The sequence below is a fragment of the Pristis pectinata genome, chromosome 23 (assembly GCF_009764475.1).
Source record: "Pristis pectinata isolate sPriPec2 chromosome 23, sPriPec2.1.pri, whole genome shotgun sequence".
NCBI lineage: Eukaryota > Metazoa > Chordata > Chondrichthyes > Rhinopristiformes > Pristidae > Pristis > Pristis pectinata.
The window spans coordinates 3,323,823-3,336,714 of record NC_067427.1 but is presented as its reverse complement, the minus strand read 5'-3'; the positions used below and the strand labels follow the sequence as shown (position 1 = coordinate 3,336,714).

The window sequence follows — 12,892 nt, the reverse complement described above, 5'->3', positions numbered from 1 at the left end:
AAACGTGTAGGCTTGAACTCATGCAAATGGTTAACAGAGCGCAAGGTACAAGCCATCTAACCCAAGACTGTTCCATGAACTTTGATCATACTGATCTGTAACTTCATGTACCACTTTGGTTCTCTAACCCTCAGCATCATGGCCTCAAAACTCATCTTTCTATCTTAGCTTCAAAATTTTCAACTGACCTCCACCCTCACAGCCTGATAGGAAATTTTGTGAAGTGGAATGAATCAGCCAAGTCCCAATGTCCTGGGCCGGTCTGTCAGTGTCGATGTTCTCATTAAATCCCTTCTTCATCTCAGATACCTCAGTCAGATCACACCTTCATCTCTTAGACTTGTCCTATTCTGAATGTTTTGAGTGGGGAAAGGAACAGAACATCCCCTCAATTTTTCCTGCATTTCAGGATTAATACTTACAGGTTGTCACGTCAAAGTTAAACTACAAAGCAAAACCAAGGAGCTGACTGATAACCAAACCTTGGTTTAATGCTCCTTAAAGACACATTTTGTTCAAATCAAAAGTCAGACCTGGTGAAGGGGTTTAAAGGATTTAGCGGATAATTAGCTTACCATAAAAAAATATGATTCAAGAGCAAGAGTTAGAGTGTGACTTGAACTGTTGCAGATTTACAGGAAACAAGTTATTGGGCAACTATATAAATGACTGATAGTGAGAAACCACATTTGTAACAAATGCCTTTCATTATTCATTTGACTTACAAGAACCATGTTTACTCAGACCCCGGGGATCCTGTGGTACATCAAGGCCAATTTCTACATCAGAAGCTGAGGCAGGAATGCACAGATTCCAATTCACATCTGTCCAGCAGTCGGCAAGATCATAACACAAGAAATCGCTTATAAAACTCCCTCTACCTAAAACACACATCAAACATACTAAGACTGCCTGTAGTGACAACACATCTTGCAGTCAGAGTGACGCTAACTGGATAATTCCTTTGTAAATCAAGCTTGGTGACTTTGTTACTACAAACTAACAAATTGACTTTTCACCCAACAACCGTCCTATTCAGTGGATTTTTCTGGATATATCCATTTGCTTTTAATAGGAAAAGTTGTTGTAGTTGTTTTCACCAATGCTGCCTAACCTGCTGAGTATCTGTAGCATTTTCAGTTTTATACCCCACTGCGATCTTATCCATATGACTCACTCTGCTCCCAATTCTAGTCAATGCACTCAACAGATATTCCACTTAAAGTAAGACAGAGCAATCATTTTGCTCTCAGCAAATGCATTTACTGGATTGTACTGTACACTGCACAGTGATTTACCTTCATGCCTTACTTAACGTCCAACCACCACAACTGGGCTGCTCAGCGAGCACTTAAAAGTAAAGTCAACTGCTTGGGAAACCTGTGGCCGTTTGTTTAGTGCAGTATTTACATCAATGAGGCTCACATAATAGTAAGCAGGACCCAAGCATTAAAAGATGTTACTTTCAACAGACAGTTCAATGCCTATAATTACATTATACCTTCTAATATATTTACACTGCTTAGACTCTGATAGATACACAGGCCAAATGATGTTGAACTCAACATCTGCTTTTCAACTATAATATGCATTGCTCAAAATTTTAAACAGGGAATAATTTAGAACTGCCCAGCATGGTAGGAGAGCTAATAACCTGTCAATATGTTAACACATTAAATATTTAGAACTTAGAACACAGATGCTCAGCACAGCAGCAAAGGAAATAGAGGGTAGACTCACTCCTACAAAGACAGAAATGCAAATTTAGGGGCTGCATTAGATTACTTACCTTCTCAAAGATGACCAACATGCTGCCAGACGATACCAACCTTCCAAACTCCATTGTTGAGGAAGGAAATTGTTATGGGTAAAATTATGTGGTTTCCACTGCCTCACACTAAGGATCTTGTACTGGCAGCAAAAAACAAATTCACAGACAATTCCAAAATTCTCCAACTTGCTTTGTTGGTATTTTTGAATTGTGCTATTTGGAAAACTGATATAAAGGTGCATCATATTTGTCCTGAATAACTGAAAAATATAGCTGCAACATAACACAAGATATTCGTGGGTGTGATTTAACTTCAAGAATATATTCTTTTCTAATTAATGCTGAAATAAAGGTGGACAACAGATACAGTTTAGCTCAGTCAACAAGATTAGAATTTACACTTACATTGTCTAAGTCTTTCCTGAGTGCAATCTTGCTGGTAACCAGCTCATGCGCAAGGTCATCATTTTCCTGTTCCAACCTCATATTTGCCTCCTGTAGACGCCTGTTCTCACGCTGGGGAAAAGAGGAACCAATTAATTTCTATTTCGACATCTTCAGACTGGCATACATCTCTCCAAAGTGAAATTTAAAGTTTAACGCAAACTGTTATTACATCAACGTGTTATCACAAACGATTTGAAATTCAGTGCAACTGAACAAAATTTTAACAGCCATCTTTTTTTTAATTTTCATGTGAAAGGACAAATGCACTTCTGGACAAAATACTGAAGCTTCAGAGATATTCTTCATGGTATCAATAATAAGAGAAAGATCTAAGCAAAAAGTGTTTAAGTGACAACCTACTTTGTGTAGAGGTTGGGATTAATAGCTTCTGGAATACTGTAGCTTCCATTAATCAATGTAATTTACTCACAAAAGTAAATGAATCCTAACTTTGGGGGGAGAAAAACAGAAACAATATGTTTTAATCTCTGCCATTGGGGGATTAATAGATTGTTAACTCTTCCTATAATTTACTTATATCAGTTAAAAATCAGTATTACTGTTCTTAATTTTGGATGCTTTTGAAAGCAATGAATAGTTTCAATTTTCTCTCATTATATTTCTGAAATTGGTGATAAAGAAACCTTTGCCACCAGCTCTGGAGGAAGGGATCTGATGTAAATCACATTCAGTGCACGTCGTCATAAACACTGATCCTCTCAGTGGCAGGCGAAGGACGTGACTGCCAGCAAGTGGCTTAACTACTGTCAACAACTCTGAACAGTCCAACAAAGTGGTTTCAGTACTGCCAGCTGATGTGGGCCGTCCAGACACTGCAGCAGCACCCGCAATGTGTACTTACATTAAAGTCAACCCAGCTCACAGTGAAATAACTGGCTAACAACACAAATTACTTTTTTTTTAAAAAAAATAGCAGGTACACTAGAATGTGCAAGTGGAGAACTTCCATCTCTGCAGTAAACTGACCAGAAGGAAGCTTTGAAAATCATGAGGAAATTTTAACTAAAAAATTACCAACACATCCAATGATGAAACATTGCCAAGCGTGGATATCAGGTGTCGGCAAATGATGCCGTTTATCATCCCCTACCTCAAACCTTTCAACAGGATCTTCCTGTTGTGCTTGTTGCTCCCGCATTACCAAGTATTCCTTTTCATATTTCTTAAGCTTTTTCTGACTGATCTGTTCACAGAGACATTCACAAATTAAGCATTTTATTAATGAGTGGCACATTTTTTTTCCCCGTTTATGATTCAGTAGTATAGCAAAGCACAGCTGAAAGAACAAAAGCACAAGCTCTTAGCTGAAATATTAAGATATCAATGAAACTGGGCTTTTCCTATGATTAGTATGTTAAAGTATTGCTTGGCTGATGGTTCACTAAAAGCATTGCGTACAACACGGGAGTAGTCAGAGAAATGGATTCATTCCCTAATCTACGTCAAGTTAGTTACTGATCCAGCAACCTCTCACTAGGGAAGGACAGGAGATTTAAGTAAGGAATGAGTCAGTTGAGGGTTGTCATCTGGAAACCACTAAACACACATGGGCACATTACAACAGGCTCACTGTAATTCACCTGGTTCAGTTGCAAAAGACATGTTAAAAACATTACTCCAAAATCTGGACTATATTCCCAACACATACCTTCAGGAAGGTGGGGTCTGTGCACATGCATGCGTGCGTACATAGTAGTGAATGCGTGCACATGCAAAACAAATAATGTATTACTGATTCTGGTAACAGAACAGAATGGAACTTCTCTATAAACCAGGAAGGCACATGAAAACATTTTTGTTGCAACTCTTTACCAAGCAATTACTTTCCAAAAATTTCAGAAATAACACTTGCAATTATTCTATTGTTTCTCGTACTGTGATAGAATAAAGTCCCCACAATACAAATGATCAGAGTACACGTTGAAGTACATGTTCAATCTGCAATCTCAAATGAATTAAGTCCACAGAATGTTTACCAGCTTTTTATGTTTAATCCAGCAATGAAATGAAATTCAAGATCCAAATATCAGTTTGCCAGAATAATTCAATGTTCTACCTTGCCGTGCACAACTGAATTCCTCCCCCTCCCCTCCCCCCTAAAAAAAAGATGCAGGTAAAGAAAATTCCTCCAAAAGCAAAATGCTTGCTTGATTACCTTCATGCTACAAGCCAGCTCCATCAGCTTTTTAGCATTTTCCTCAGAGCGATACCTTTTAGGAAGCTGTACACGGAAAAATTTTAAGGCCCCTTCAAAGTCTGTTAACAGAAGATCATCCTTTGAAGTCTGTGGTAGAGATTGTAAGAGATTTTTGTGCTAAGTGAACAAGTTTGTGGAATTAACAATCAGCATTCAGTAAAATCTTGGCATATAAACTTCTCTGCTCGCTGCTGGGAGAGATTAAGTTTGTGCAAATGCCCAGCTGAGATTGCCAGCTCCATTCTAATCAGATTCTTTCAGTAAATCAGGCCATCCTCACGTGAGCAGAAAAGCTGAGCATAAATATACGGAAGGAATATAAAACAGCCTTTCCTGGTGAGAGGCTCCATCAGTATACCCAGTGTAGTGGGTAACTCGCAGGGAATTTTGAAAGTAATCCAACAGAAAATATCCAAAACACAGCTATTCCCAACTATACCATGAGTGAAAATTTAAAAACATTTTCTGAAACAGCAAGTGCATATTACAACATGAAGTCTTCCAGTTACAATCCTGCTGTTATTCATGGGCATTGATGCGATAATTGAACAGAGTTTCATACAGAATAGCATGTGAAAACTTACCACTATGATGTTAATGAAGGGCTACATCTAAAACAATATCTGTATAATAGCAGTAAAATGGAAACAGTTCAGAAATTAAATAAACTAACATCTCAACTATTGGTGGAGAGTGTGACAACGCTGACATTATTTAACCCACAGTAAATATGTACAAAAAGATGAGATTCCTACCTTCAATAAAGCAAGTGCAACATTGAAGATCACACTTATTCCCTTTAAAAAGAAAAGTTACCAAAGTTTAAGTAAATTAATGCAAGCAAACATTCCTGAGCATTTTCAAATTAATTTTTCTACATAGTATACAGAACATTTTATATACACTTACGGAAATTATTAGCAATAATTTTGGCTATGATTTTTAATGCCTAAATAAACCAGGCACAACAGCTTAATTAAGCGTAATTGCTTTGTCATTTTGATATTGAAGTAAATGCATTTTTATTTCTGAAAGCCGAGGACTGACTAACTGGTGAGAGCGATCAGGACAATGGGGTAGTGTCTTAGGCCACCACACAGCTACAGCAACAATTTTGACAAGACGGCCTTAAGTTCAACAGCATTTCAATTTGCATCAGGCAGCAATTCACTCATTTCAAAGATCGGCATATTTAATATTATAGACAACAACGCTTTGTAAATCCCAACCGCTGCAAGCCAAGACATCCAATAGAGAGCACGTTCAAATGTTAATGTGTCTCCAGTTTGTTAAAATGCCATCCCTCAATTCTCAGGCCCTAAGCATTTTGTGAACAGAACTTTACTGAATTCTACACAGGACATGATTAACATAAATTTAACACAATGTTCCCAATTGCCATTTTTAGTCACGTTATTTTAGGACAGAAAAAAAGAATCTGCAGATAAACAGCATAGTCTTATTAAAGGTTTTCTTTTAACAATTTGGGTATTTTAAGCAGATAAAATACACAACCTCCACTTGCTGGTTTAACCATCAATTGAACTATTCATTAAAAACAAATTTAAGAAGTTTACACTGGGAACATGCAAACCAGTTTTTATTTCAGATAGGATGATGGTGGTGGCAAACTCAATTACAATGTGGAACATCTCCGTGTGATATTTCTGATCAGAAGGCATGCACTTTCATCATGGTGTGCATTTGGAATTATATCTGCACAGTAATCCTCTTCTAATTTATTTTTAGCATAACTTTTAACAAAAATCAAAGGAACAGAAAAGGCAATGCTGCATAGGAAGAATGTAGAAACTCCACATAGACAGCACACCCAAGGTCAGGATTGAACCCGGGTCTCTGGCACTGTAAGGCCGAGACACACCTAGCTGTGCCATGGGGCCGGTATCTTAACACAACATCTAGAGTTAGTCTTAAATACATGTCACTGATCATTCAGTGACTCTTCTCTATGAATATGGATATGTTTGGCTGTTTTCAATGCTATATAACGTTTTCAGCATACAATCTTTCTTCGTCCTCAGAGTAATAACCATAAACAGACCTCAAGACTTAGACAAGACTTAGCAAAGGTGGAAAATTAAAGGTAGCATTTACTTGGAGGAAGCTGGACATCTTGTACCCTCTTGCAGTGCCCAAGGTCATTATTTGATGTCATTACACATGCTCAGTGGGCACACACAGGATCACCAGGCACACATTGTGCCAGCGACAATATAAGCCAGCACTCTTCTTCTGCCTGAACTGGAATTGGCCTGTCAAGCACAGAATTTCAGGTAGCCTTAATTTAGCCGGTTACCAATTATTTGATCTGCAATTAATCCAAGGCCTGCAGTTTTGTTTCTAGCCTGACCAGACTTTTCTTCCACCTACCACAAATTCAAACTCGCCACCTTATCTACAAGTCACCCCATCTAAACACAAGTGCTGCTACAAGCAGAAGCACATGGCTTGTTGCCCCAGTGCCTGGTTCCAAGCTGGGCTTCAACCAGTGTGGATCCTCTTCCACATCCCTCACTAACAATGCTTCCGACTGGAACATGATTCTTCTCATTATGATAGATGGGAAGAGCAGTAAAAAAGGCATCAAAATTTGCATTTTTATAACTTTCCATGGTTTCCGATATCATGATTATGTTAGAACACACCTCTCATACTGGCAAGCACCAACGTAACATTTTAAACTGAGTTAGTTTTGGGGAAGGTTAACAGCAGCCTGCTGAACAAAGTAATATTACACAGCCCTTAATTGATAACAAAGGACTGGATTAATTGGCATGGATCTATACCGAAATCTCATTTCTAGAATGTGCGAAATTGAGCTCTCTTACATCACCACAAAATTAGGGGGCCTTGTGGTTATTAGAAAATACAATGGCAGAAGTGAATGGGGAAGTGGCCGACTATAATAAAATATGCAATGGTTTCAAGTTATTTGTTTTACAATAACTAACTGGATAAATAAATCTTTGAATTGAATTTATCAAAAATACCAAGGACCCACTGACCTTCCTTGAAATCAAACCTCAGCCGAAACCCCAATATTTATAGACTGAAGCAAGGTGATTAATTAAAGATTGTCAAACACCATTTCAAACACACCCTGTAAAACTACAACATGCAGTCAGAGGTCTGTGCGGCACTGCTATCCCTGATCATTCCAAACCCACCGTCCTATATCTAGCACCACCATGTGGCTGATACAAGTATTTTCGGGAATAAATTGCAGTTTGACACTGAATCATTGGATCCTGTCCCTAGACACACTTTTGCTGCCTGATTTTAAGGAAAGTGCTGCATCTGAATGGCTCCCAGAATAATGCACAGGAGATGCTTCCCAACCGCAATTAAGCTCAGCATAAAATTTACACACAAGTTGATTGGGCTTGAGGGTGTCTGTACTTTTAACTGACAAAAAGTTTAATGAATTTGAGTGAACACACTTTCATGATAAACATTTTAGATGTTGACAATATTGTGAAGAAGTTTGGTACAAGTCATGACCAGTAATTCCCTGCCTACCTTTCACCTCATCTGCATTCTTGATTACTCTTTGTAATCTCATTCACTTCTGAGGTACTGTGACAGGAACATCTGGTACATCCTCAACTCACAACAGCCTATTTACTCACTGTCCTTATTTATAATGTTTAACAGTAGCTTTATCAACACCTCCATATAGAGGCAGAGACACTCCAGCTGTTGCTTTTTATAAACCTTATTTCAAAACCAAAATAGAACAGCACAGCACAGCACAAGAACAGGCCCTTCAGCCCACCATGTTGTGCTGAACTAATCAAACTATTAATTAAACACCTAACTAAACTAATCCCTTCTGCCTACACAATGTCCATATCCCTCCATTCTCTGCACATTTACGTTCCTATCTAAGAGCCTCTTTCACGCCTCTATCATATTTGTCTCCACTACCACCCCTGGCAGTGCATTACAGGCACCCACCACTCTCTGTGTAAAAAAACTTGACTCACACATTTCCTTTGAACTTTCCCCCTCTCACAAATGTATGCCCTCTACTATTAGAGCATTTTGACCCCGGCTGTCTACTCTATCTGTGCCTCTCATAATCTTACAAACTTCTATCAGGTCTCCCCTCAGCCTCCACCACTCCAGAGAAAACAACCCAAGTTTGTCCAACCTCTCCTTAAAGCACACGCCCTCTAATCCAGGCAGCATCCGGGTAAACCTCTGATATATCCACCGTGTCCCACAACCCCTCAATAAACTGGCTGCAGAAACTCAAGGGACAGGGACAGGCTATGCAGGCGAGCTCATTTACCCAAACGTTGATCAGAAGAAGTTCTTCCTTGATGTGAGCATTGTTGGCAAGATCAACCATTTATTTCCAAAATGGCAGTGAGCCATCTTGAACTATCGCAGTCCATGTGAAGGTGCTTCTATGGTGCAATTAGGGAAAGTAACCCAAGACTGTCGCGCCCACATTAGGACAGGAAGGGAACGCGTGGTAAATCTCTGGAATTCTCTCCCCCAGCGCTAGATGAGGTTAGCTGATTGGAGGTGTTTAAAGAAGTAGATACATTTTTGAAAGATCAGGGAATTGAGGGCTATGGGGAATTGGCAGAGGCCTGGGGTAGATCAGCCACGATCACCGTGAAGGGCAGGGCAGGGTTGAGGGGGCGAGTGGCCTACTCCTGCTCCTATTGCCTTATGTCCCATTCTCCTAGTGTCCAGGACTGTGGTTTTGGGAGGTGCTGTCAAGAAAGCCTAGACAAGTTGTCTCAACGCACCTTGCAGAAGGCTCAGACAGATAGAGAGGTGAATGTTTACAATGATGCAGGGGTGCCGATCAGGTACCTGCTTTGCCCTACATGGTGTTGAGCTGCACTCACCAGGCATGTGAAGAATATACATTAACACTCATACCCTGTGGCTGCCAGGTGGTAATACAGACTCTCAAGAAATCAGGTGAGTCCGTGCCACAGAACATTCAGCCTCTAACCTGATCCTGCAACCATAGTATTTACACTTTTTTATATGGCTTAACAAGTTGGACCTGTTCAATCTCGTCCCCAAAATCGACAGCAAGAAACAAGTATTGAATTCAAATGACGGAAAATGAATCAACAAATTAATTACAACCATTTCACACAAAGGAGTGTGAATGTTCATATGAACCACCTAGAGAAGTGAGGTACATAAACTGCCCTTGTAAGAGGAAGATAGATCAAGCATTAAGGAAATCAATTTAAATGCAGGAAACATGTTCTGTCTCGAAGAGGCCAACCAAGTGCTGCTGTGCACTCCATCTTCTTATTGAACTGATATTTCAGTACCTAGTTCTAATGCAACCACAAAATAATATGCTAGAAAGACAGTCCAAGCAAAGGATACCAAAGATACTTATCCAAAATTGCAGGGAGATCTAGCTCACTTGTACCACGAGTTGTGGTCAGGTCAGAGGCAGCGCCTGGAGGAACAGCCTTGAGGGACTGAATGGTCAACACACACTTCTACTGCTGATGTTATAAAAATTTAAAATGTAGGTGAGTGACCACACTTCTACTGCTGATGTTATAAAAATTTAAAATGTAGGTGAGTGAATTAAAGTGTCGGTCTGCAATCCATGAAGAACTGATAAAACTCAACACTGTCTAAAGGTTATAACCTGAGCGCGTTGGATAACTATACGGTGAGGAAAATCTTGTATGGCTGTGTTAAAGAAGCCAGGCATGAAACTAGTGATTTACTCCAGTAGAGAGCTAGCACGGCCACAATGGACCCAATGGCCTCCTCCTGTGCAATAACCATTCTATGCCAGTTCTTTAGTTAGGTGAAGCTTCTTATGCCAAGGATTAATTATTTCTTCCTTAAAAAAAATACACTTACCTCGCAGAGTAGCAGATCAATGATGTGGAAGACCATATAGAGTGGAAACTTCGCAGTGAACAGTGTAAGGAACCACTGGGAGGCATACATGTGTGCTTCAAGACTGATATTTAAGAAGTGGTTGTACAAATCTGGAATGTACTCCTGCATATGAAGACAATATTGACAGGACAGTGAAACACAGCTTTAGACACATCCAGTAAAAGTAACCATACATGTTAGAGAGATTACTTGTCAAACAAAAACCATTTAGAACCATGTCTAGTATTGTCTTCCTGTAATCTGAAAAAACATCTGGATAGAAGCTAATTTCAGGTTTTGCTGCATATGCTCTGGAGATGTGCAAAGTCAACTGTGCAATTTTGTGATTTTTTTTAAAAATGTGAGATAGGGGAAAGATGCCACTTTTACAATTCATTTAATCACATCAGGACGTTCCATGACAGCTCTATTAGTTACAGCTAATGGAGTATATTCAAAGTGTTGACCCGTGTGAAAGTATAGGAGCCAACATGCACACAAGCTCCCATGAACAGCAATACCACCAAATTTTGGTTGCTAGGTGTACTAAAAGGTAACCTAAAACAGTTGCAAACACAAGTAAATGTATTAGCTAATTCTAAAAAAAATAACTGAGGAATTGCAGGAAGTGAAAGAACAAGTGGGACCAAATTACCCCCCAGTGTCAGAAAACTGGGGTTGTAAGTACGGCCTTTTTGAACACAGGAGTAGCCGAAAGATCCACTGAACACGGGACAAACATGCAAGAAGCACCCCCAGAAAAAGCCCAGTTACAAGGCACCATTTTGGAAATTGGCAGAACTGTATCTCCATTGATGGTGAAGACTCTATAGAAATCCTGTCTTTCATTTTACTTAATTCCTGGAAGTTGCTGTGATTATATTTGGGTCATGGAGTAATTATCTATGTAATAGCTAAGTACCACCCATTTTAAACAGACATACACTGGCACCTTGCTTGGCGCTCTGGATGCATTCCCAGAAACAAGTGTGCTGATGGAATAAGCACTGAAGGAGGTCACTATGGAGCATTACATATACAGAGATGTGTTACTGATGCTGGGAACCTGGCACAGACTCCTGCCCTCCCCTCATTGCTGTGCTGGGAACTTGACATGAACCCAGCAATCAATCACCTCATGGCTCAGTGATGGCTGGAACCGGGCAGACCTAGGAGAATGGTGTGGCTGCTCAGTGCTGGCATGTGGGGCTCAAGTCTTCACCCTGGCTGGTCTAATGAGCGTGGGCCATTGCTGGAGTTGTGTGTTGATAGACCACCTGCTCTACCATCTCCCTCATTACCACCTTTTGGACATGGTGAAAACTATTACCTCCCCTCTTTGTTTGGTTGTATAGTTTATCACAGCCTGGAGGTTCTTCAAAGGTAAAAAGCTCACAGGGGTGGGCAGAGCAATGGACTGCAACTACCCTCACATTCAACAGGAGGGGACGAGACCATAGGATGCCAGACAGGTTGTCAACACGGAGCACATGCTGCCAGTCCCAGGACTGGCGCACACTCACCACGCCAACTATAGTGCAGCCCAAGCTTCAGCACTGAATGGCTATACTGCTTGCCAGGACTGCCCTCGCAGGCAGACTATTCACACTGAGTCATGGCGCAAATCATTGCTGAGGGGGTACCAAAGGACACGGTAGGACCAAAGGCAGCAGGTTCCTAGCACAGTAGTGCACAGCCCTAGTCACAAAATACAGCTTGGGTACCTCTGCATTTGGACTGGAGGACCAAGAATTCAATAAACAATCAGCACGGTAACACTAAGCAGGGTGTCAATATTTTATTCAGGGAAACATTCTGGTGTACTTATTACTTGGCAGGTCTACTGCTCCCAGAAAGGTGATTGGGCACGAGATTCATAAAGTCTATTAATGTTTATGTAATTGATCTGCCACCATCTCCAGGTAACTAATCACTTAGCTCCTTGGAATTCTCTATCCCTGAGCACTGCTGGTGCTCAGTCTAAGTATACTGAAAACCAATATTTTTAGGTTTTTTGGACAGAAAGTACACAGGGGAGAAAGGGATCAGTTCAGGCACAGGACCAGCTACAATCTCACTGAATGGTGGATTAGGCTAGACAGCCGTATGCTGCACACCTGTCTCTTTATGCCCTATAGGCAATGTACCCATTTGTTCATCAATAATCTGCAGGAAGGTAACTTTAATTGTCAGTGATTGAGAAGAAAAGCAGTAACATTTTCAGGTGGTTCTTACTTACCTATAACACCAACAATTGCCCTTCAATCTCAATTTTGCTCTCACTATGTTTTTGTAATAGATTAAGAGCATTTAGTTAAACTCCCAATGAACATAACGTGCAATTATCCTACTGAATACAAATGGTTAAACGGAGATCAAGAACAAAAGGTAAAAAAGTACAGCTCGAATAAACTGCGGAATATGCTTGGAGGACAATTTGTAATGCATAGGGATGAGTTAAGTGATAATGGCTTGGCCAAGAATTTATCAAGGACAAAACTTTTCACATTGGTGCTGACAGACTAGGCCTACATTCCAAGTTCACAAAGAAG

General features: G+C 40.1%; 1 protein-coding gene across 1 annotated transcript in view; it reads right to left on the bottom strand.

Moving 5' to 3' along the window:
- The window catches only part of LOC127582221 (rab GTPase-activating protein 1), a 161,254-nt gene that overhangs the window by 21,116 nt on the left and 127,246 nt on the right, over window positions 1-12,892 (bottom strand). Inside the window, 5 exon segments of the mRNA XM_052037334.1 lie at window positions 2,177-2,287; window positions 3,330-3,422; window positions 4,395-4,523; window positions 5,192-5,233; window positions 10,320-10,463. Coding sequence (XP_051893294.1) covers window positions 2,177-2,287; window positions 3,330-3,422; window positions 4,395-4,523; window positions 5,192-5,233; window positions 10,320-10,463 — 519 coding nt within the window.